Source organism: Merops nubicus, unplaced genomic scaffold (genome assembly GCF_000691845.1).
Source record: "Merops nubicus isolate BGI_N331 unplaced genomic scaffold, ASM69184v1 scaffold1113, whole genome shotgun sequence".
Lineage (NCBI taxonomy): Eukaryota > Metazoa > Chordata > Aves > Coraciiformes > Meropidae > Merops > Merops nubicus.
The window spans coordinates 16,292-42,043 of NW_008600896.1; the positions used below are offsets into that span (position 1 = coordinate 16,292).

Sequence of the window (25,752 nt, forward strand, 5' to 3'; positions counted from 1 at the left end):
CAGATGATTTCAAAACCCACGTGCATAAACATGATTTCCTGTAATGCATTTTCTAACTTTTCTTTCAGTTTGGGACTGAAAGCTTAAGAGTGATGGGGGAAAGATGGTTCTAACATTCCTTCCCAGGAACTGAAGACCTCCTAAAAGAACAATTTCCTGTTCTTGTTCTAAGCTGCTTAAGACAGCACAGTGAGATAGTTCTGGCCCTTGTTTTTATCTTTCTTTGAAGCCATGAATGCTTTTAATTATTATACAATTCTATTCCATTTTTTAAATTATTGTCAGTCATATATGTCCAAGGCATTCAGTAAGACTGAAATTTTAAATTAGCTCAGGGAACTTAACATGTGATCTCCAGTGTATGTCTGAGAAATACCTATAGTTATTCTGAAATATTGTGGGTTTCTGTACTTTATCAGACCGAAGAATTGCAAAGTCCAAATTTATGACTTCAGATACGTGTTCTTCAATCACATTTGAAATTTGTGACAGCTACTTTCACAGATCTGTATGAAAAGCAGAATTTTCTTGTAATATGATACATATATTAGGTTTCCTAGCTTTCTAATTTCCTGTGAGAAATCTTCAAAATGATAGTATCAGAATCATGCTTTCCATGTTAAATTTGGTCGAAGTTGTGCTGTTCTGCTAAGAAGTTCTCTGGAACTATATATTATTTGTATTTTCTGATTTTTTTTTTTTATGTTTTGCCTAACTGCAGTTACTCCCTTTAAAAAGTTGTGATGGGTTGAAGCTAAAACATGATTTTAGCTCAATACACTGAGTTTTTTGAATAGTTTTGCATTGTTTATTTTTATGGTGATGTGTGAAGAATATTATAATTTGAGAAATAATACTTTGAAATAATCTATTTGGTTTTTATAAAGTTAAAAATCGGAGTCCTTAGTTATTTGCCACCTTCAGAAAAGCAAACAGATTTCATCCTGTCTCTTAAAAAATTTTTAGAAAGTTAAAATCATTACAGAAGGAGAGAAGAATTATGTAGGGCCATTTCCTTTTCATTTCTTTTCAGGGCCACAATTTATATTTTCATATATGTGAGTTTTGTATATGATGCCTAGAGAGTTCTTGTGGAATTCTATCTACGCACTCTTGCAGATTGATTAAATGTTTCCTAAAGCCTACTAATACACAAAAGATGAGGTTTATGTCTACTCAGGAGGATATTAGCTATGCAAACAAAGATTGAATTTCACAAAGGGGAGGACAAATGAATTATTTGGCCTGATCAAACTGTCTGTCTTAGTTAAATAGTTTTGCAGATGTTGATTCTGGATTCCTTCTGTAGCACCATTTTCACACAAACTTACACAACTCACTTTTAGACAGAAAAAAAAGATTTAGAAAATGTTACAAGTTTTTCTCTGGTATGATTTAGTTTACTTAAGCAGCGTACATGTGAGCTTATGGGCCATTCATTTCTATCCTCCTGTATGATTTTGTGGAGCACTGGAAAGCAGTTCATTTCTTGCTGGATAGTGTGTGCCATCAACACGATGGATGTGTGTGCTTAGCTGTGCGTACAGGGAAATCTACTGGCGATTTGGAATCTCAAGTAGATGGAACAGCCACAATGAGAGTTTTTTTTTTTTCATATGGTTCAGCTGTTCTTTGTCATTCCTTTCTTGAAAATTGCTCTGAGCATTTTATAATAATACATTTTTTTTAATACCAGTTTCATCAGGAAAACGTGTTAATGAAGGAAACTGTGAAAAAAATAGACCTATCATTAAAGGCAGACGCCAAAACTTTTAATAATTTCTTACTAACAAATGCCAGATTCTGAATCCAGATTTCAATTTAAAAGTTTTGTTTTTTTTTAACTTCCATTGAACATGTGTTATTTTAAAGAAGAGTAACTATGTGTTGTCAGGCAGAACATATTCAAAGCATTCGTAAATATATTCCTTAAATACAATCTAGTGGTACAACAGCTGGGTAAGACGTAACACATCAATCATCTTAGGATGCATCTACAGTAGTGTTTTAGTTTAGATGAGCAGTCATGGAGCTTGTGAACCAAACCCCTTTGGGTGAAACACAAGATGGTGTGTGCCAGGATGATGGCAGAAGTCCCCCAGGTGAAAATGGGCCATCGGTCCATGGGACCAGGCTGGTACTTGTACAAGTGAAACATTTCTGATGCTGGATAGTGAGGATGTCCAGAACACATCCTTTTGCTCTTTTGTGATTTTTCTTCTTATGGGGGGAAAAAAAAAAAGTTCTCCAAACTGAATGAATCTCTGGGCAATGAGAAACATTTTTTGCAGATGGCCAATATGCCACCTTTGCCTTCTGGGTAGCTAAGGCATGGTCCTCCACCTGGTTTCATGAGCAAGCTTTCAATTTGAAGAGAATCAAAAGGCTTGTTTGGGTAGTGATTGCAAGGTCTGGGTTCTATAGCACAAGATAAAGCATAAGAGATCTCAAAATCGGTCAAAGGTAAATTATATAAGACCTTATGTCTTTTCTTTCTCTTTACATAACATTTATGCTACTTTCCAAGAACCTTGGGTAATGAGAAACAGAATATTTTCATTGACTTTTCTTGATCAAGCTGCACTACATAACACGTAAATTGTGCAAGAGATAAGATTGTAATCTTGTATTCATCTCACAGGTAGAATAAGGACAAGGATAAGTAATTTCTCCTTATGCTGCATTTACCAATAGAGAACAGAGTTTCACTGCGATAACAGGGCACCCAGCCAGGGTTGGAACTTCTCTGCTTAATTTTCCTTTGTTTCATATCTCTTGCAACTTCTTCCCTAGGGAAGAGACTGTGTCTTCCTACATGTACCTGCAATGTCTTCTGTTATGAGATCCTCTCTGATGCCTTTGGGAACTCCTGGAGAAATAACTCATAGCAACATTATGCCTGCTAAGTATTAAAGCAAACTAACAATTTCTCAGTAGCTGGGCATAATAGTAGATAAAAATTACCCACATTACAACAAATACCAGGCACTGAGCTGGTATTATCACTCTCATAGAATACACCCTTTCTTAGCTTCAAGCTACCTACCTGTCTGCTTGAAAAAATTTGTTGAACTTCTATAGGATTTCCCTCCCATGTATTTTTTTCATTAGCAGAACCAATTATGGGGTCAAAAGGTTAATTTTGAAAAGAACATTCTGCAGAACAAATGGAAGGGACTTCTTGGAGGCAACAGCAGGCAACCATCTTTCTTGAAATCAGTTGTTTGCAGGATGTCTTTGCAGTGGCCCTGGAGCGGTGGACCCTTGTTGCTCTTTGCATGGGAGAGCTCACATCACCTCCAGGCTGCAGACTCCTCCTGCAGCCACGCGTGCATTGGCCTGTTTTACTGCTGTGAGCTTCAGGCTCTGGCATGTGCCTCAGGCTTACTACCCTAGGGATTTTTACTTTTCTCACGTACAGAAGTTAGCCTGGAGCTTTCTCAGAAGTAGCTTTCTTAGAAAAAAAAAGCATTCCATTAGTAAGCCCAGACTTTCCAGAGATGGGTTTAAGGTTATTTCTTGTTAGGATTTTTGCAATTCTCTGTAAATACTGTTATTCTGACTGGTCCTGAATGTGCCTCTTAATCCTATCCCAAAAGAACGTTCTCTGGTTTCACTGTCTTCACCTGGGGAAGGACCTCCATTCTGACAGGACCTCTCGGAGGGAGGAAGGGGGGGACTCACTGGTAGAGCAGACACACAGGCATGTCCATGCACCAACCTCCGCATGAAAAGGTTTCTGTCTCCCTGCTGAGGCCACGCTGAGGGCACCTCCCTGGGTGCAGAGAGCCCTTGCAGGCAGGGTCACCGCTGCGCCAAGGCTGGGAGCTGGGGCTTGCAGAGCCAGAGGTGCTCACCCAGAGGGGCACACACTGAAAAGGGGAGTCTCTGAAACACCCTCCCTCTTGTAAATTGTCCATTTTAAAAGTCTCTTTATTATTGCACACTCAGTTTTTAAAAAGTTATTCAGTGACAGCACACTGGAGCTTCTGAAATCCTTTCATTCCTACACCATTGAGATCTCTGATTTTTGTGATTTTTCAACATGCGTGGATATGTGTGTGTGTGCTGAGACGTTGTTTTCACTTTGACATTTGTGAGACTATTTATGGATGATCGATTTTTTTCTGCTTATTTGCTGAATTATTTTTTTAAAAATACTTACTGTGAGCTGGCATCACGCAGGTGTTTACCAGCAGCACGAAAGTGAAAATTTGTTTCACATTCAGGAAAAATACTTCCAAGTGGTTCAGTAAATACAGCTTTTGCTTTATGTTCAAAGCTTGGTATTTCTGCTCTTGGTACTTGTGGCTCTACAGATACAGCTTTTTTTTTTTTTTTTTTTTAAATTATTACTACCTTTATCTTAGATTTCAGTGCTCCATGTCTTCTATTAGTTCAGCTTCTTTGTCTTGCTTATAAGTGCATATGCTAAAGATTCAGTACTTTGGCTTCACATTAACCACAGGTCTCCCATATGCTCCACTGTTTTCTTCTGCTGCAACTAAAAAACCTTAAGATACAGTATTTCCTCTACTGTCTCTAGATTTTCTGTGAATTCTCTATACCTGTGGTCTCCCACTTCACCTGATAAATTGGTTAATGTAGTGTGTGTAAACTTCTGAAAATTTACAGTATATACTAGTGAAGGAATGGTAGGTATCTCCTACATGCCAGACATGCCATAATCAATTTGCATGAAGCTTTTCAGCTTCAGTGTATAACATGTCTATGCTGGTTTCAACACTCTGTACATTTTCCCTCTATATTTTCTTAATTTCTTTTAAATATACAGTGTTTTCCCCAGGGAAAGTACTTCCCCAGGCTTCAGTAGTCATAATCCCAGGTTAAACATTTAATTTCACTATTAAGAGTAGGAAAAAAAGTTTATGCAAAATAACAAATACGATTGGGTAGTAGTGGGGTCATTTAGCTGCATTTACATGTCTTTTCTCTAAGAATTATGTATTTTTTTATAGTTCCAAATGTTCTGGGGTTTTTTGAAACTGGTATAGTCAGACAAATGCTGACAGAAAGGCTGCAGTGTGGCTGTGCTCAAGAGCATAAAATACTTCATATTCTGTAATATTCATATTCATTTTCTAACGGGATGCCCAGTTTTGGAGGGCATTTGGTGTTGGAAAGGGGGATAGTAGGTTGCATTTTGTAAGCTCTTAAACATATGGATTCCTGTGTAAGCACTCTTTTTGTGTGCATTATTTGAACCTGCTTATGAGAAACAGACAGAGGAGGTTTAGCACTACTGAAATGGGGAAGAAGCCCCATGCTGGGGATTAGGCTATGTGGTCAAAATTCAGTACACCTCATGAATACTAAATTAAACTCAGGAAACACATTAAAGACAGTAAATTTCCAACTATGAGGATGGGCTTCCTCTCATTTAACTTGACTTATCTAGAGGTCTGAACCAGCTGCTTAAATGACCTTGCAGTGGCAAAAATAACTATTTGTATCATCCTAGAGAAGGTGTTTGAAATACATGAGCTCAAGCGTCCCATGTATGGTTCAGTATGTCTCCACTGAGGATGAGAGAACTAAGATAACCTGCTGGTATTAGATATGTAGCTTTCAGATAGATGAATCAAATGGATGGCCCATCAAAATGGTCAGAGGAGAGAAGAGATTGTGATAGGAGCCAAACCTGCAATTATTTTTTTTAAGATTTGCCTTTAAGAAAAATGGATTTTTCCCAACTACAAGTTTGTGCAATTTTTTGGCACCAAACCTAGGATGTAACTAGTGAAAACAGGCCAAGCATATCACCAGAAGAAACGTAATTATTTAACATTAGTTGAGAAGTGTTACATTGGACATATTTTTATATAAGCACCAAAGTTTTCCATTGTGGATCTCCTTAGAAAAGGGAGCCTCTTTTCAGTTAAAGAAAGGCCTGTATTAGAGCACACCACCAGCTGCTGGTTAATCTTCATGTTCATTTTCGGGGCAATCGCTGATAAGGAAGTAGAAACTCCAAAAAAACTTGTTGCCAAGGGTGACTCTGCCTTTTGACAGTGGAATGCTTTAGTAATACCAAAGACCCCAGTGTGAAAACACAAAGAGACTCCAGTTTAAGAGACTGATTGATTGAAAGCCAGAAGGGCAGCCTGTAGCCTCCAGTACCTAAATGAAGGCACTGATTTTTAACTTGAGTGATACCAGACAGTAACTGCTTGTTGCTCTCTGGCTTGAATTTTCACATTTTGCTAAATGTGATAACTTGAGTAAATTGGATCATGCAGGCTGATATAAACAAATGTTCTGTATTTTCCTGTATGTTCCCTGCAAAGCAATTTCAGCTTCAGTAAATTAGATTTGCAACCAAACGATCATCTTATGCTTCAGAGCTTGTAAGCTATCTGCCCTTTGATCTGGAGGGCTGTCTCTTCAGTGCAAGCCTGAATTGGCCCATTACACTTTGCAGTGATAAAGAATCATACAACAGAACTGGCTGGAAATTAAAAGATTCCCAAGCAACTGTCTCAGGAAATAACAAAAATACTGTCTTCTCCCATATTCTGCTAAATGATTTCATGTGTAAAATTATTTCATATATTATTTCATTCTGTGATCAGAGGTGAAACTACATATGACCACAGATTTTACTGTCAAAACAAACTTTATATTTCTTGGTGGAGCATATTCTTATTTTGCAGCAGTCTTCCTTCATTTCACTTGTAAGTCTTTACAATAAGAATACTAAACTATACAGCTATTGCTGCATTATTTATTCCATGCTTGTTATGCAAAAATAATCTGCTTCTTTTCTATCATTAGCAGACTTGAACATCTAGTTAATTTAATCCAGTTTCTTTGATTTTCCTTTTATTTTTTTAAATTAAAAACTATATCCATCCATAGTGGCAATGTATTGACTATACCAGCATGTGGTTGGAAAAAAAATAATCTGCTTCTTTTCTATCATTAGCAGACTTGAACATCTAGTTAATTTAATCCAGTTTCTTTGATTTTCCTTTTATTTTTTTAAATTAAAAACTATATCCATCCATAGTGGCAATGTATTGACTATACCAGCATGTGGTTGGAAAAAAAGTATTTTATGTGATTTTCTGGTTAAATGAAAGTCAGAAGTTATGTAACTTCTGGTGCCATACAAGTGTTAGGTGACAGGAGCCTTAACTTACAATATGACCAACGATGAGCTTGCAGAAGGGGAAGATACAATTTTTGTGAAGGTCTCTTGAGTTTCACGTTCCAGTTCTGGGATGATTTGTGGGTTAATCTTCAGGAGAGGACTGTTATTGATTAACCCTGTGTTGTCTGGTACCATGTCTTTGTTTCTTCTGCTTCATCCATAGCTTTGCATATAGTTTCAGAGTAATCCTGTAATTAGGTAGTGCATTGAAAAGATAAAAAAATAGTGTTTAGGAATTGTCTGCAGCCAACCAATCAACATTTCTTATCATAGCAGATTAGATAGGCAATTATAAGGCATTTTTTGTGCAAATGCCAGAGCACTGGGTTCATAGGTAGTAAAATCTGACTCAATGGGGTTTGCATGGTGTGATCTAAGTGTCTGGATGGATGAGAGAACAGATATTCCTTGTTCATGCTAGCATTTTGACATTGCTTCTTAAGTTCAACTTTCTAATTGAGACAAGTCACACTGTAGTAGGTTCTTAAGTAATTTTTATATAGGGCCATGTTTAATGGCCACAATGTCATTTAAACGGAGAAGAAATTTAATTTTCTATCTATGTGTTTCAAGTGTTTCTCTTCAGTACCAACATCTCACCTGCAACCTCAGCATTCATTAGCTACTGGGTTTAGTTTTCAGAGAATGATGCTATGATACCCTCTCCATCTCTGCTTCCACTTGCAATGCACAGTAGTTGCAGCTATCTCCAGATCAAAGATTCATTTGACTCCCAGGGGTAAATTAGAAAGAAAGAATATTAACGACTGTGGAAAAATAGACAATAGTCAGACGATACCACTCCATATCCACACATAACACACATGGCATCAAAATCCACACAGATGACAACTGAACCACAAGTAGATGATGAATATTTTCTCTTTGCACAAAGACTGAGGTGAAATTTTACCTAGTATGAAAATAATTTGCATTTTGGATCTAACTAAAAAACCTCCAAACCCAAAACACCCTAACCTGAGAAAACATAATTATCTGAGAAAATGATTATAAACTGCAAACCAATGTTCTTCAGTCTCCTTTCTCCATCCACTAATTTCAGTGATGTTTCCGTAACTATCTCATAAGTGGCTTGGACTGGAACTGTGTCTTTCTTTTCTATGAAGTGCCAATTACAGGTTTGATTTCTAGAATATAGTATAATTTTAATACAGTATTTTCCAGTGACTTCAAAAGAACCATGTCATCTGAAATGGCCCTGGTTGTGTGACTTCATGGTTGCTGTTGAAGGATGTTGAAGCCTTAGACAAGAGTACAAGGCTCTGGCTCGGGGTGGGAAAGTGTGGAAATCGTAGTATTAATGTAGACATTACCTAACCACATTTACTTTGTAAGCCTTCTCACATTTGTATTTTAACACTGTAAATACAGATTTTTACAGATTTGTTCTGCTGACTCAGGAGACTGTGCCATGTCAAAATCATTAAATTTGTGCTTATTTTATCCCATGCTGTCCCTTCAGCAAACTTTCGGTGCCAGATCACCCAGCTTGGTGACTTCTGTAAGAGCTCTGGATCTGAACACCTAAGGTCTTTCTCTTCTGTGTTCACTTTTGGTAGTCCTTCACAGAAGTCCTCATTTTCTTATGAGAAAATTTGTTTCTGAACACTATATCTCAGTATGTATAAAACAAGGAATGGACAGGCTGTAATTTTCTTGTGCTCTGTCTTCAGGCAAAGCTGTGTGTTCAATCCCAAGCAGGAGGAAAAGTATAAGCTACATGACTGAAGGGAATCACTGGCAGTTGCATAATACAATTAAACCCCCTTCCATTGCCATCTCAAAGAAACAGACACTGCTGTATATGAATGGTGATTTCATGAAAAAAAGAGAGTACCTTCACTGACTTTATTTTTTATTCTATTTAAATTATATGTTCCTCTTGAATAAATATAAACTCTTTATAGACTGCCCATTTTGGCTTTAGATCTGAAACCTATTTGGTTGCATATTACTTTATTGTGATTTTTTTTTTTTTCACAAGAAAGTAGTGATGTTGCAGATCAATTGCCAATTTAATCTGCTTGGGGTATGTGTGTCAACTACCTTGAGAGACTATGGCCATACTGAATACTGCAACCACTCTGCCAGTGTTTCTGCTGCTTAGGAGTGCAATGAGTGTACTGCCAGGAAACATAAACGAGTGAAACCTGTTTTTACATGACCTGAGCTTTTTATCAGATTGCTCCTTAGGGTTATACTTTTTAGCTTACTACATGCCTTATCTTAAATCTTCAGACATACCTCAGTCAGAAACAATGTTTTATGAAGACTTCCTTGAGATATACTTATTTTGGATTTAGTCTAAATTATTGCATGTCTTTCAAGTCCAAAACCCTTGATGCATGGCAGAGTTCCAGGTGATTAATTAGGAATACAAACTTAGGGATGGACTTGATCACAAAGAGAACAAGAAGCCCTAAACCCATCTCTAGTTCTCCTTTTTGAATGTTTGGTTTTATTGGTTATTGTGTTGTTGTGTTGTTTGATTCCTCTGTCCTAATCATAATATTTAAGTCATTCTACACACTGACCTATAGAAATTCTGGATGTACAGTGTAATGATTAGCAGTAATATGTGGAGACAGAAGGATTTGAGCAAATTTAGATAAATAGCATCCTCTCCAAGCTAACAGCACAGCAGCAGTAACTTTTACCTGAAAGTACTTTTTTTTTTTTTTTCCACAATAAAATCTGCAGCCTAAAATGGAGGTATGTTAATTACTTCTTACTGTGGTTTACTAATAAAAATTAAAAGAAGAGCTTTCATTGAACAACACAATCACTGAGTAAACAAATCTTTTCTTCTTTACACCAAGAACAGGAAATATCTGTGCTTTGAATAAGGCTTTCCATGCATGTGGTAAAGACTTTTTCTCCCCAGTGATGTTAGAATTTTTACTATGTGTTTTAAAGTATATCCAAAACCAGTTAAAGGCAAATGCCAACAATATAGCTGAAATAAATAACTAACTCAGCCCTGTTATTTCAACCTGGGATTATGTCCTATATTTGAGTCTTGCCTTAGAAAAAAAACCCCAAACCTCTATTCACATTAAGGAAAAATAATTTTGATGCTGTAAACTGTATGGAACTGTATGTATTTTTGGTCTGGGAAATTTCCAGCCTTCAAGGAAACCTTATCTAATCACATGATGAGGTTGGGGTTTGGGGACAGTTGCTATTGCCTGGTCCTTCACATCTCCATCTCTTTTTATTAAAATTCAAGAATCAAGATATGTTATTAACTACACAGGTTGTATTTTTCTCCAGCTGGAAGATGTGAAAAATGTGTACGAAAATAATTTGGGTAAATATTTTTACATATGAAGGGCAATTCAAGTTAAGGAGTAATGATCCCTATGTTGTACATGGATGACCATCAGTAAATTAGAAACAGTGGCTTTGCTCTGCTTCCTGCAATTCACTCACCAGAACAGATCCCTTTCTAAGTAAGTGAAACAGTATAAACTCAGATGCACTTGGGACAGAGAGTGATTTAAAGGGCTTTGATGGTTATAATGACTGAATCTAGGGTCTGGATTGTACAGTGAGGAAAACAGAAATGAGCACTTTGCTGTCTACATGCAAATGATACCACTAATCTCAGGAGAGATCACGGCAGCTAGTCCATGCTAGACTACAGCCAGTTACATACTGGAGGTATCTCTTTCAGCTCTAACAATTCTGTGGCATTGATTTAATGCTTTCTGACAGACAGGGTGGGGTGGAGGTGCTGGGAGGGTGGTCCTTGCCTGACCCCAGGATGCCTGAACTCTGGGCTGAGGGTTTGCAGCAGGTTACTGTCCTAGATGTGATGCTGGCCTGTGCAGGCTTTTCCACTGATGTGAGATAACTATTAGATTGTTAGGGTTAAAATCCTGGTCTGCCCTGGAGTTATGGACTAAACACCCCAGCTCAGAGGTGTATTTCCAACTCTTGAGTTTTTGCTCAGCACACCTTTGGGTAGTGTGCAAGGAGCAATGTTAGGCAGCAGACAACTGGTGTTTTTCTTTCAGAACTTTTATATGAATGTAAAGTCATATTATTGATTTTTTTTCTGGAATAATTGAAATTTTTGGCTGAAAAAGAGCAAACGTCATTAAGCCAAGTGTTCTAAGTATTTGCTTTTCTGATGGAAAAACTAAAATCTTAAAAGAATTGTTTTAGATCAATATTTGTTCATTCCACAACTACACATCTGAAAAGCAAAAAAAACCCTGAAAAAATCTTGACAATTCCTAATAGGAAGACATCATGTCTAACTTTGAAGAACTTTTCTGAGTCAGTCAAATATTTTAAAATACGGACATGGTACACATTTGTGAAAAAAATACAAAGACCAGAGTAACCAGTAAGAGGGGAATAGTTTTTCCTGTGGAGGAGTATAGAAAGCAGAGATCCTACTGCTACAAGAATTATCTTAAATAAACTCAGTCAGTACTCAGTTTCACAACCATCACTTTTTGGTCTGAGCTAATCAGAGACATGGCAAGCTCATATAAATAAATTAACAAACCACAGGCTAGAAACTCTCTTAAATGCAGCCATGCTGGGGCAAAAATCCTTTGTTAAATTTTTACTCTCAATTTTGAGACTACAGAAAAATGTTTTTTTTTTCCCTGTGCCACCATTGGCTACACACGTGAGGTGTAGTATAAGGCTGTGACTTTATTCAGAGTCATTTATATGGCAGTATACCATCCCATAGTGCCTTTAAAATGTAAGATTAAGTCAAAACTACCTTTTGAGTTGGAAAATATAAAATTAATATTTTTCATAGATGTTTTAGTGTAGAAGCATCATTGTAACAAGATCAAAAATCTGTTGCCATTTTCATATATAAAAATAAAGTCAACTTTTTATTTTCTGACATTCAGTGGTCTGTATTTTCTAACAGGGACAAAGTGGGAAGACTTATGTATAATTTCATTGTTCACACAAGCAGGCATGAAGAACAAACCATAACTGTTAACATAAAAGAAAGCAGGGCAAATTAAAGGGAGAAAAACAGCAATAACAAGGACAGACTGCTAGGTTTCTGGATATAGTTTTCGCTTGTAGGGAATCTAACTTCTTGGACCATTTTAGCTCTTTGCATTTTCATCCTGTTTAACACATCATACAGCGGTATCTTGATCCTGCTTATCAGCAGCTTGAGATGCAAAGGATCTCAATTATGTCACAATTTTTACTTGGCTTTTTTTTTTTTAAGGAACAACGGCATGTGGTATGTTCAGTTTGTTCAGTAGGTAAGGGAATAGTAGGAAAAAGAGAAAGAAAATTTGAAACTCAGCAACCCACTGCTGGCAGATGTGAGCATTTTGGTGTTCATGTGTTGTCAGCCTGTTGACTAGAATAGGGCTTCTGTTAAATTAACGGATGGAAAGCACATGTCTTATCTGTTTTCACTTTTAACAGAGGACCGGTCACATGCTGAGCTATATCAAAAGAAGCATGGCCAACAGACTGAGAGAGATTATTCTGCCCGTCTACTCTGCTCTGGTGAGACCTCACCAGGAGTACTGTACAGCTCTGGAGCCCTCAACACAGGAGAGACATGGACCTGTTGGAGAGAGTCCAAAGGAGGGCCACAAAAATGATCAGAGGGCTGCAGCACCTCTCCTAAAAGGACAGGCTGAGAAAACTGGGATTGTTCAGCCTAGAGAAGGCATCCTCCACAAAGACCTTATGGTGGCCTTCCAGTACCTGAAGGAGGCCTACAGGAAGTCTGAGGAAGGACTATTTACAAGGGTGTGTAGCAATAGGATGAGAAGCAATGATTTTAAACTTGAGCAGAGTAGATTTAGATTAGACATTAGGAAGAAATTGTTTACTATGAGGGTGGTGAATCCCTGGAACAGGCTGCCCAGAGAGGTGGTGGAGGGCCCATTTGTGGAGACATACAAGGTCAGGCTTGACGGCACTCTAAGCAACCTGATCTAGTTGGGCATGCCCATCCTTAGTGTAGGGGGTTAGAACTAGGTGATCTTTAAGATCTCTTCCAATCCAAAGCATTCTATGAGTTGATGAACTTGATAATAAATATAAAATTTGTTATTTTATATTCTTTGAAAGTCAGTATTCTCAGAAGTGCCAAGAGATTCAGTATTATAAAAGGAGCTTTATAAAACCTCTCAACATGCCTGATGAGTACAGGTCATGCTAACCAAACATCATTACCATAACCTATACTTCTGGTTGCAGATGGCAATGACTTTATTTTGTATTTGAATGCAGTGTATTTTAAATAACTCCTTCTCTGGGAACCCTGATTTGATGTGATGAGGGACTATAGTACGTCTATTATTTTTTACTTCTGTTAGTGGGAATCAGGTTCATGTATGTCAGTATCCTTCCTTAGAAAGACCTCCCTCCCAAGCTTTCAAGAAAGGTAGAGAAGATGCAGAAAGAAGATCATCGTGAATAATAAAAGAGGAGCTTCTTTCTGCAGGTTTCAGGAAAAGGAGGAGAGATTGTGTCTTGTTGCATGCACTTATTTATTTTTTTTTTTGCAATCTCTAACGCCAAGCCTCCGGCAGTTAGGAAATGTCAAGCAGAAAATGCACTTTGCCTGCAGGGGAAGAAGTCACCGAGGTGCCCTAGTGGTGCAGTACCTCTGCAGGCTTATTCACAACATGGCACAGAGATGAACCCTGACAGCTGGGTCTTCCTTGCATGCCAGCAACAGTGGAAGCATCACAGATGAGCCTCAAAGAAGAGGTAAAATGGGGGAAATAGGCAGTTATATGCATATTGCCTTTCAGTATCCCTTTAGCTTATTTCTTTACTTGCTTGGCTAACATGAATTAGCCAAGGAAAAGAATTAACAGGGAAAGGGACTACATTTCAAAGTCACAGGTTGCCTCATAATTATTGAAACTGAAAGGTACGTTCCTATTTGAGGGTTGGACTTCATGATCTTAGAGGTCTTTTCCAACCTTAATGATTCTATGATTCTATTTTCACTGCAACTCATGTAAGTTACGCAGTTATTTATGGCTGAAAGTGCCATCTGAGAGTAAAACTGAGAACAGAATAAAAAAGGCTGTGTATAAATGAGAATCCAAATAAAAATGAATACACTTAAAATATGCAGTTTATTGACTGTTATGTAATATGCCTATTTTAATAACTTTTTCCTGTATTTTAGTCCTTTTCTCTAATTTACTACTGTAAATTATTATTTTTTCTTAAATATTGTAAAAGTTGCACTATTTCCCAAGACAAAGTGACAGGACAACTGTGGTGACTTTTCGTGGTCAGTCCACTATTGTTGTGGGAGGAGACCTGCAAAAGTAAGCCTTACTTTTATGTTGTGTGATTTGGGATTAAAGGCTATCAAAGAACCAAAAACTTTACGCTTGAAAAAATAAAAAAAAAAAACCATAAACTTTGGACATCTTCATTAAACAGCCACTTTTAAAAAATGAATTCCTACAGTTAGGGATCAGGACTGACAAAGATCTGTTAAACTAGGAATAACCTTGTAAGGAGGTGAGCCCTGCAAATTGTGTTCTCATTCACTGAGGCTGCAAATACTCTGGAAAACCAAGCCACCCTGATCTAAATATTTCATTGTATGTACCTGCTCTAGCAACTAATTTTGCATGTGGGACTACTTACTGTAGTACTTACTACCTGTGCACTTTTAAATGCATTCGTGATTTGCTGAATTTGGCTCCATATTTGAGAATCTCAGTCATTGTTCATTATTGTTTGTAAGGCTAGGCAGAAAGCAAGAATTTTATTTGAAAAAGCAAATTAAAGAAAAAGGTGTTTTGGAATTTCTTTTCAGCTTGGAGCAAACTAAGCTATACAGATACTCTTTGTGGAAAGTGAGAGAGGTAGAGGGAGGTAGCCTAAATAACTGACTCATTCTATAAGCTAAAATAAAAAATGACTGAGTAAATAGGGCAGAACTCACCTGGGATGTAGGATGGCATGTTGAAATCCCTGCACGTGTTAATGGCTACAGTAGAGAACGAGATCGTAGTTTTAAATTTTCTTTTCTGCTGAAGTTATTCTAGTAAGAAAATATAGTTAGCTATTCATCAGATAAAAGAAAGAGAATCAAATAACTCTAGGAGGTCAGCTCCTCTTCATTCTCTCATTTCAATCATAAATGATACTGTGAGACTTAGGGAGATGGCCATTAAAATATTTCCATGTAATTCTGGGAAATTAACAGTTGTGACTAATTATATTATCCTAAGATTTTTGTTAATCGATTTTGAATACTTTTAGTAGTTCCTTTTTTTTTTTTTTTTTCTTTATTTGTTTAAAAGAGCAGAGAGGAAGGTGGCACTTTTTTAACCAAGTTGTAATCAAAATGTGGAGAAAGTGTAACTTCGCTGCTACTTTTCATTATTTTTTTGTGCATCTGAAGAATATATGTTTTCCTACAAGAAGTATCATAAAAGTGCTTAAGGGTTTGTTCTATTTTTCTTCACATTTTCTTCTTGGAATGCTGTAATTGTTTAGGTATCCAACAATAAAAGCTGATGACAGGATGTGAGTTTCTAATTTTGGTGATGTCCCATTGTTTTGAGGGGAAGCTGGTTTTGAAGTAGCAATTTTAAGCACAGCAGGTGCTGGGATCTTGTAGCAGGCAGCAGAACTCTAAAATGTTAGGACAAAAATACTCTTTTTTCTTGGTAGATACAGGGATAATATCACTGTAACTATTTCCCTGATTAACCTATATATTATGTGGAACTCCAGACTTCTTGAGATATATAGTACTATTTAATGTATAAGCTGTTATGATATGAGCATGGTTTGGTTCTGCAGTATTTGGATAAATATGTGGGTATATGATGGAGCAGAGGGAAGAAGCAATATCAAGCTGAAATGGATTTTTGAATCTTTGTCAGTAAGTCTGATACATTCAGGAATAAATTTTTATCTCATGGGAAAACTGACTCTTGTCTCCTTCAAAAATACCTTTTACTTCCATAGTACAGTAATTGTGATGATGGTAATGCTAACTGAATTAGGGATTACTGAGAACAATGCAGAAGATCTCATGTGAACTATTTCAGTCGTGCTATCAGAAAAAAAACTTTGGTTCATGCATGTAAATTGGCATTTTTCCGTTGACTTCTAGGCGCAGTGAAGTGTGTGGGTTTGGGCCATGCACTTCTTGGACAAACATGCAGGTACTCAGCAGCAGCCAGACTCCCTGAGAGCGCAACTTCAATGGTGTTTTGCAGATTCATATTAATGAGGGTGGTCTTGATATGCAGAGGCTTGGGTTGCTTCTTCCTGCCCTTCCTCTTTTGTAATCGATTTAGTGGTTTCAACAAAGTGCAGAGAGATAAATGTCTGGTAACAATATTGTGCCAAAAATATTTTAATAATGTAATAAACTGTTCTTGTTTACCCTGTTCTGGTCCTCTGGTAACTGGGGTTCATCTGCTTGCAGAACAAAAGGATGCAAAGTTAGGATGTTTATACCTTTTTTGCCTGTTTAAAATACCTTCTCTTTCCTAATATTAAAAAGTAATACTGCATGGCACCCTACAGTTTAAGAGTTGCATTGCCAAAGATTTACTTCTCTTGTACGAACATTAATGTTTATCTTATTCAACTTGAAGGTAGGTATGATAGAAAGGGATGGAGTCTTTGAAAACAAAAGCAAAGGGGAAAACTAATTTTAATACTCTTTTCTGTATGCTGATATTTTATGGAATATGATCTTTCTGGAAAGCAATATTTTTTCAGAAGTATTCATATTTGCCCAAGGGATGTCATCTCCAACAGAGATGATTTAACATCATCCATCCAAATAGAGAGTGAACACTGTTACATGGGAAAGAAATTATTTCAGCCTACCCTGAAGTTCGGTGGTCAAATTATACTGGGGGCACCCAGGCACCCCTGAAAGCCCTCCAGCTCAGCACTGCTATAAACAGGCTGCAGCACTCAGCCTCTCAGGAATGACTTCATGTTAATAAAGTCTTTACAACTGAGCAGATTGTAAAATAATTCTAATTTCTTGTAGATGTCAAAAAAATTTGAAAGTCCATCTTGAGCTGCTGAGGAGTGTTGGGTATACCTCCAGGCTTATCTTAGTTGTACAGAATCTATGGGCAGCTCTAGTTTGAAATAGTACAAAAGAGGCAGAAACAAGGATGAAAAGTTCTGAGTAGTTCAGGTACCAAGCTGTTTGAGCTGAACTGACCTACTAGTTTATAAACCTGTCATGCTGGAATGTGGCTAAATGAGATTGGGCAGGGAGAAAGACAAGTGACAGTACAAGACAGGGGTGGGAGAAGAGACAGGAAGACAGATGGCAACAGAAATTTAGTCAAGGCACAGAATTTTCTTCCTGTCCCCTGTTGATGCACTTGAGCAATGAAGTTTTCAATGTTCGGAGTTGCAGGGTGCTAAAGTAGTCTCTCAACCTAACTACAATCTAACATCGTCTCCTCTTTTAAAATAAGTGCACCATATAGTCTTTAGTTCTGTCTGCATACCTGCATTGAAATAGTCACATTTGAGATATGTTTTCTTTCTTTGTCTTTTTCATTTTAACATTGACAGGTTGAGCCACTGATCCAGAAAGGCCATGAGAATCTGGTGCACCATATCCTTCTCTACCAATGCAGCAGCAATTTGAATGACAGTGTGCTGGACTATGGGCATGAGTGCTACCACCCCAACATGCCAGACTCTTTTCTCACTTGTGAGACAGTCATTTTTGCTTGGGCCATTGGAGGAGAGGTAGGATGAATGACTGCCTAACATGGTTCATCAGTGAGGCTTTAAGAGGGTGTCACCTGAAGCTTCTTCCTAGTATATTAGTGATTACTTAATCTGTCCGTTTTTAAGGGTACACAATCCCTGAATGCCTCACCAGTAAGTCCTTAACTTCTTGTTGGCCTTTTAAATATGAAATACAACTATGATCCTGAGTGACAAGCAAGAAGTAATGAAAATAGCATAGAGAGAGTTGTTGCCTTAGGGGAAGAAAGATGGCTTGGGAGCAAGGAAGTATGTTGCTGTATGGGCTTGTCCTATCTGATATGTAAATACAGTGCCTCCAGCAAAGACCAGTATCTGCTACTCAAGAAAAGCAGTCTCTGTAGGTGACTGTGTAAAAGACATGGAGACGAGACTTTACAAATGAAGTTACACATAGATGCAATTAATTTTGTGCCTCACCAGGACCTGGTTACAGTGCTGCCCCATTCAGGCCTATCGTTCTGAAGTTTCCTACCCAGCCCAACAAGACATCATTTCAGTGTAAGAGTGATCCTGTGCAAATGCAGAGCCAGCACAAGGACCACTTTGCTCATGGCAATGGGGCCATATCTACAGAAAATAATCGCTGATGCCATGTTGACCCCAGGCTGTGTTCTCAGCTCATTTCATATGTTACTTTAGGCTGCAGTTAGTGCTTTCAGCTGACATAAGGCAGAATTGCTGCCAAAAGAATCCGACCCCTTCTTTCCCCTCTTGAATCATTGTGTACCCACACAAACTATGGTGTGGTCACAGAGAGGGACTGGGGTGATGATAGTTTTTGGGGCCTTCATTTGCCAGCCTGCAGTCCAAAACTCTCTTTGAGTGCTGCAGTGTGAGGAAGCCAGAGCTGCTACATGGGCCCATCAAAAGATTTTTAATCCACTATGAGCATTATCCTTAATATATGCTTTGTGCATTTTTGCCATCAGCTATGCTCTGACCTAGTATTTGTACTTTCATCTAAGTGAAATAAAAAACTCATATAAATAAGTTATCATTTGATGAGCACTATGGAAGCCTTTGCAAGTATGATCCTGTTGTTAAAGATCTGTAGAGAGGAATCTGACACATCTGGGTTACATTCAGGTTTACTGGAGTACTCCGTTTACTTCAGTTTACTCTTACAATAGAATGGAAGTGATAATATTTATTGCTATATACTATGATTAATTCATTAGAGTTTATCAGGCATCAGAAAGTTGCGATCTAAAATAGCTAACTTCAAAAAGCTAGAATCTCAAATTGCATATTAAAATGTTGGTTATGTACTGTAAAATCATACAGATTAATTCCTGTAAAAGTGAATTTGGTAAATGAGTTTACTTAGAAGTTCCTTGTATTTTGGTTTGAATGAGAAGTGAGCTTCTGATGTAAATCTCACATACCAAGTTATCTCCACTTACCAAGCTCTTTTTATCACCATGAGTGGTTTGAGAACTTGCACAGGTGCCTTTGGGATGAAGTGAACATGGAGCGGTGAATCCAGCACCTCCCAGCAATAAATAGGGTTCAATGCCTAGGGCCTGACCAGATCTTGTCCAGAGGAACATCTTCTGGGGACAGTGGGCCCAGCACAAGCTGTTGCACTGTACAGAGCTATTTATTTTACACTACACAGTTTGCTAATGTAAATGTAGCCATGAAGATAATCTTTATTGTTCAAATCATTTCACCTGGAATTTAGTTATTTGTGCAGGAAGAACAATCAAATTGTATACGACCTTAGTATTCCCTGGAAATTACTGCTTTTTGAAATTTGGAACATTTAAAATGTAGATTCACTTTTTCATAAGGGTCTTATTGTCAGACTAACAACTTGATGATGCAGTCTATTTTACCTGTTTAAAAGTGAATTTTCCTTTTCTGGTCAACCAATAAATACAAGATAAACAGCCATAAGGTCACAGGATAATGCATGTTGGAAGGGCCCTCAAGAAGTCTGTAGTCCATCCTCCTACTCAAAGCAGGATCGGCAATGAGGTCAGACCAGTTTACTCAGGGCTTTATCCTCTAGCAAGCATAGGAACTACTATTCTATATTGCCATAGTTGTTGAGTATATAATGAATATTTTATGCCACAGTGCCATGTTCAGACAGTTTTGAAAGAAGTTATCTTTGTACATTTTATCATTAATATGATAAAAAAAAAAAAGTCAATGTGTTTATAAAAATAAATTAACTCTTAACATGGCAAAAATACCTTAACTCTGTATGTGTTTTAATTTCCAGGGGTTCACCTACCCTCCTCACGTTGGCTTATCCATTGGCACAGCAGCTGACCCTCAGTTCGTTCTTATGGAGGTGCATTATGACAATCCATCATACACAGAAGGTTTGTACCCTCACAACTCTTCAAAACATGCAAGACTGGATAATGTACTAGACCCAAGTGCCTCTCATTGTGTTGTATGGCAAACAGCAAATACAAAGCTGAGGCTTATTTATTCCTGCTCAATAGTTACCAGTGGTTTTTTTGGCTGCACTCAAAAGGTTAACCTGAAATCAGCAGGAGATTCAGATACAGAAAGAATTTTGGGCCAGGTGAATACGTCTTCTTCTACTATTACATTCTTCAGGTTATCTCTCTTTCCTTTCATTTTGCTGGGAAGTCTAATCAGACTGAGAGAGAGAAACAGAGCATCTATGTGAGACAGCATCACAAAGAACGAGCCTTATTCATTTTTTAAATTTTTTTTTTAAATACTTCTACCTGAATGGTGGGCAGCTTCTGAAGGTGAAGTACAGACTCAGGTTACTAGGCCATTCAATGGGTAAAAGCAGCTTATCTTGAAAGATAAGCTTTCAATTTATAATGGTGGGGTTTTTAAAATTTTATTTCTAAAACTTGTTTATATTTAGATGTACAAGGAAGAAGACAGGGAGCCTGAGAAAATCTAGGGAACTTTGAAGCTGATTTTTGGAAAGATATTTTTTTCTTATGAAAAAAAAAGTTTATTGAGCTACTGTACCTGAGAATATTCTGGTGATTGTTGTATAAGAACTGAGCAAAATCCAGCACAGCACACTGTACTGGCCTTTCTTTCCACCCCCATGTGTTAAAATAAAATCCTCTGTGTGGGTTGTGTTCTGTCTGACTGCTATTCCCCTTCTTTATGTTGTACCAGATGAATTATTTAAAATTTGTTTTTTTTTAATGACAGACACTCTCCCATCAGCATGCACATTTGCATGGGATACCGAGTCCCCTTCCTTTTCATGTTTTAGCACCTGCGTTTCCCCAGCTTGGGTCTCTGCACTGTTAGCCTCATGTTGTGATCTGGGGCAGTGTTTTCCTAAATGACTCAGACTGGTAGTCAGCACTGGCTCACCAGTTTGACTCAAAAATGTCTGAACTGCTGCTAACATGGCTGGTTTTGAATGTTTCTGTTTCTGAAATCCTTAACGTTCAATTTTCATTTGAAAGGTGGCCTCTTTTGAGTTTTTTTATAAAAAAATCTTGCATACCTTAAAAATTTCAGGCATTTAGGTGTCAGCAAGAAGCTTGAAAGGGAAATAGCACATATGAAAAATCCAATTTGATTAGGTTGTACATATAGTTTCAGAAAGAGAATCAGTATGGATTCCCAGACACTGAAGCTGGGATGTTGTGGGACAGTGTATGTGCCCTGAAATGCCATTATTTATATATTGCAGAATGTCTCATTTCTGGTTACCACTCTTAATTGACTATACATATTTTTCCTTAATAATTGTATATTACTCCACTTTAGATATTTTAATGACTGGAAACTTTGGAGGTCTTATTATTTCCTTGTAATGTTTGCTCTGCCTGTGATCTAACTTCTTTTCTCTGAGGTCTATACTGGGTAACTTAGTAGAAGGGACATGAAGGCTACAGACAACACATTTTTCATTCACATCTGAACACCACAGATATCAAGATGCCATGTTTAACAACTCTCCTGTGGGCTGCTCCTATTTATTACCTCCTGCATATGGTTTGACTCATTTCTGGGTTGTTGAGGCTGATTACTTAATTTTCACATAGAAAACTTAGGTCAAGCCTTGAAAAATGTGAAACGATTGGATTTTATTTTTTTCTTTAAAGCACTGATTTACAGCCATTGATGACTGTGTTCTTTTATTGCAGGCTTGATAGATAGCTCTGGTCTGAGGCTAATTTATACTCCAGTTTTAAGGAAATATGATGCTGGGGTTATTGAAGCTGGTCTTTGGGTCAGCCTCTTCCACAATATCCCACCGGGCATGCCTGAATTTGTATCAGAGGGTCACTGCACACTGGAATGTCTCAAAGAGGTATGTCTCCTGCCAGAATCCATTGGTGTTCATTCTTAGAAATAGTTTTGGACAGCCACTTTAACTTCTTGGAAAGATTGATAGTTACCAGTTAAAGAGATGTGAGCAAAAGCATCTGCTACATGTCACCCTCCAGAACACTGAGTCTTTTGTATCTGGGTATTTGGGGTGCTCAGTATTCAGGCTGCTTCACTGATATGAGTAATACTGGATGGCACAGTGCTTGTGATGTTTTGATTGTGTATTCAATGCATAAGCATCCATTGCTTTCTATGGCAAAGTTATTAATAGACTGGAATAGCTAGGCCAGAAAAAATATTGAGAGAGATTAATTTTTTAATTGAGATCCGTGCTTGTGCCAAAGCCTTCTAACAGTGAAGTGAAAGCCTGAAAGGTATTCTTAGATCAACCACAAAAATTAAAGACCTGAACAGGTTTTGTTGTATGGCCCAAAATACAAAGTTATGCATTCATTAAACACTTTATTTCATTAAGATAATTTTAATATCTTACAGATAATGAAAGTGTTGTTAAAAATCTCTGGTTAATTTATGATGGGAGATTCTCCTATACTTTGTCATTTATAAAGGAAGTTTGTATCAGTGATTGTTGTGAAGTGGTTTAGATTGAAGGGCAAATTAAATATAGCAGTTAGATTTTTTTTCTTGGTGTTGTTAAATGTTGCATATTGACATAGCATTTTTCAGCCAAAAAACACTTGAATAGTATATTATTGTGAGGTTCCTGATCTTAAAGGTATATTTGAAAGATGTTGCCATAAAACATTATTTCTAGTTTGGGCTCTGAACAAGAATGAAATTTTAGCACACGAAAAGTTTGGATCTGTAGATCTCAGCTAGAATGGGAATGATGTCAAATTTGTGTCAATTTGGCAAATAGCTTATTTTATGTTGGCAGTAAATTTTAGAATGTTTTTTGACCTGGAAAAAAGTTTCCGATGTAAACTTAGGGTATTGACTTGAGGATGGGAAGTAGAGCATGTTATAATTATAGCCTCTTAGTTTAAAATGCTTCTCTTGGCATGATATTGATGATAACATCATTCATAACTGGACAGAAATTATTTTTCACAATAAACATCCACACTCATCAGTATTAGCACTAAAATAATGTAAAGATTTTAGTATAAATCCCTTGAAGGTCTTAATCTATTGAGAATTATTGGCAGTCCAGTTGATTTCCATGAAAACTGTGTGCATTAGGGATAAAACCAGGTTTATTTAAAAAAAAAAAAAAAACAAACACAGAAAAGAAAATAGCCTTTTTTTGTATATAAAACCTTAATTTCACATACAGATGATTTTGCTCCAGACTGCACTTTGCTTCAAACTTAGGGAATGTTTGAAGCAAACAATATTAATTTTTTAATTTTTTATTAATAAATGCATTAAAAATGCATTTATTAATATATTTTCATTCTATTTACATGTTGGACTGGATGAGATGAGATGAGATGAGATGAGATGAGATGAGATGAGATGAGATGAGATTGCATTGCATCTGGGCACGCTGACAGTGTTGGTTTCCCCTGGCCAGGCTCTAGGTGCTGAGAGACCTGCTGGGATTCATGTGTTTGCAGTACTACTTCATGCCCATCTTGCTGGCAGAGCTATCAGGATGCGCCACTTCCACAATGGCGAGGAGCAGAAGCTACTTGCTTATGATGATGAGTTTGACTTCAACTTCCAGGAGTTTCAGTATCTGAAAGAAGAAAGAACCATCTTGCCAGTACGACACTCTTAATTCTTTCCCTGAAAGTGTTTGAGAGATCATGTGCCTAACATTTACTCACATTTAGGACTAATTTTGCTTTGGAATTTCTTTTCATAGTATCATAGAATTTTTGAATGTTTTATTAATTTTTACACTTGCTGCAGAATGACTAATGCATTAAAATTGCAGGGTCTCAGGAGTGTCCACCCAATTCACTTCAGAACTGGCTTGGCCCAACAATTCAAATCATTCTTTAAGTGTGTTTGGTGTCCACAATTACTTGATTTGAACTTTATATTACAAATGTTTGAACAAAGCAGATTATAAAATCATGTGTGGCTGGTTATGCCATTTTTGTGCATCCAGCCAGCTGAAGAATGGAAACACCACTACGTTGTAAGCAAGTTTCACATACTGAGTATTTGCACACAGCAAGTATCTAGCCTTGGATTCTTTACACATCAGCCAAGTCTTCTGTTTGTTTCAAGTTCGTATTTGTTGTTGGGAGCAAAACTCCATGCTCATGTTCCATATGACGTTTCACTAGTGAAAAAAAAAAAAACCTTTTCGAAGAAGTCATGCCATACTATCTGCTGTTCTTGTGACAATAATGTAAAGAACTTTCAGAAAAATCCCAACTACAATTGTATTATAAAGCAGTAGCTATCTATAGGTATTGCATGAAAACCCTGTATTTATTTTTAATGAGTCACTCACTCATCCAAAAATTATTCACTCATCTTTTGTTAGTTCCAGCCAACATCTGTTTTTGAAGCTTGGCCTGAGGACAAAATTTAGTGCTGTAGAGGTTGGTTGCTCCAGATTTGGCCAGCAGAGCAGCTGGAGATGTGCTTGTCCTGGTGCATGTGATCAAGCTTGTTACTTGATGGAATTGGCCAGCTGCAAAATAGTAAACAATTGTATTTTGTGTAAATAATTGTATTTATGGTTTGAGCCATTAAGGTAGAGGGAGATGAAAAGACTATTGCAATCACTGAACTTCAAGTATAGTGAGGAGCCCAATGATTTAAACTTCCAGACTTCACTTCAAGACCTTTTCTCTTTTCTCCCACAGTGGGAAACTTTGGTATTTGTCCTTAAAAGGCAAGCTAAAATGCTAACTTTCTAATTTAATTTCTACAGCAAAACCTGGAAATTCAAGTGCAGCATTTACTCTTTGAAGTCCAACTGCTTGTACTCCACAGGGACTTCAAAGACGAACTGGTGTTACCTCCTCCAGGAAAGAAGTGTTGAAGGGTTTAGGAAGAAGGCTGGCAGAAGATGACAGGTTTGCAGAGAAAGCCTGTAATATTTTTAGGAAAATCCATGCAGATTATAGAGAAAGGCTTTTTAAAATTCAACAACAAAAGGGAGTAGACAGCAGAATGACTAAAAGAGGTATTTGATAATATCAGCAACTTAAAAAAGACAGCCTGAGTTGTAGCTGGAATTCTTTCTCTGAAGTGAGCCTTTATTGTTTTGATCTTATGAAAAAACTACCAGTACAGCTTTACATACATATCAGACTATAGTCTAATCAATTAACTAATAATATTAACACTTTCCTCTAAGTTCTTGTTATTCTCTCCTTCTTCAAGCTCTTCGAAGGGTGTATCCCTCTTTCAGCTTGTGGAGTCCAGGTTAATTGTTTCCTTTGCATGCTAGGACTCTCTTCTGACTTCACAATCATAAGATCTAATCTCAGAGAAGGAGCACTTTCTGTGAATGTTATCAAGTCCATAAGCCACAAGAGCCACAGACCTCACTGGGGGGAACCAGGATATTCCTGCTC

General features: G+C 37.3%; 1 protein-coding gene across 1 annotated transcript in view; it reads left to right on the forward strand.

The window, feature by feature from the left end:
* The window catches only part of MOXD1 (monooxygenase, DBH-like 1), a 39,816-nt gene that overhangs the window by 3,310 nt on the left and 10,754 nt on the right, over window positions 1–25,752 (forward strand). Inside the window, exons 5-8 of the mRNA XM_008937812.1 lie at window positions 17,744–17,923; window positions 20,178–20,280; window positions 22,060–22,226; window positions 23,784–23,975. Coding sequence (XP_008936060.1) covers window positions 17,744–17,923; window positions 20,178–20,280; window positions 22,060–22,226; window positions 23,784–23,975 — 642 coding nt within the window. The remainder of the gene's footprint in view (window positions 1–17,743; window positions 17,924–20,177; window positions 20,281–22,059; window positions 22,227–23,783; window positions 23,976–25,752) is intronic.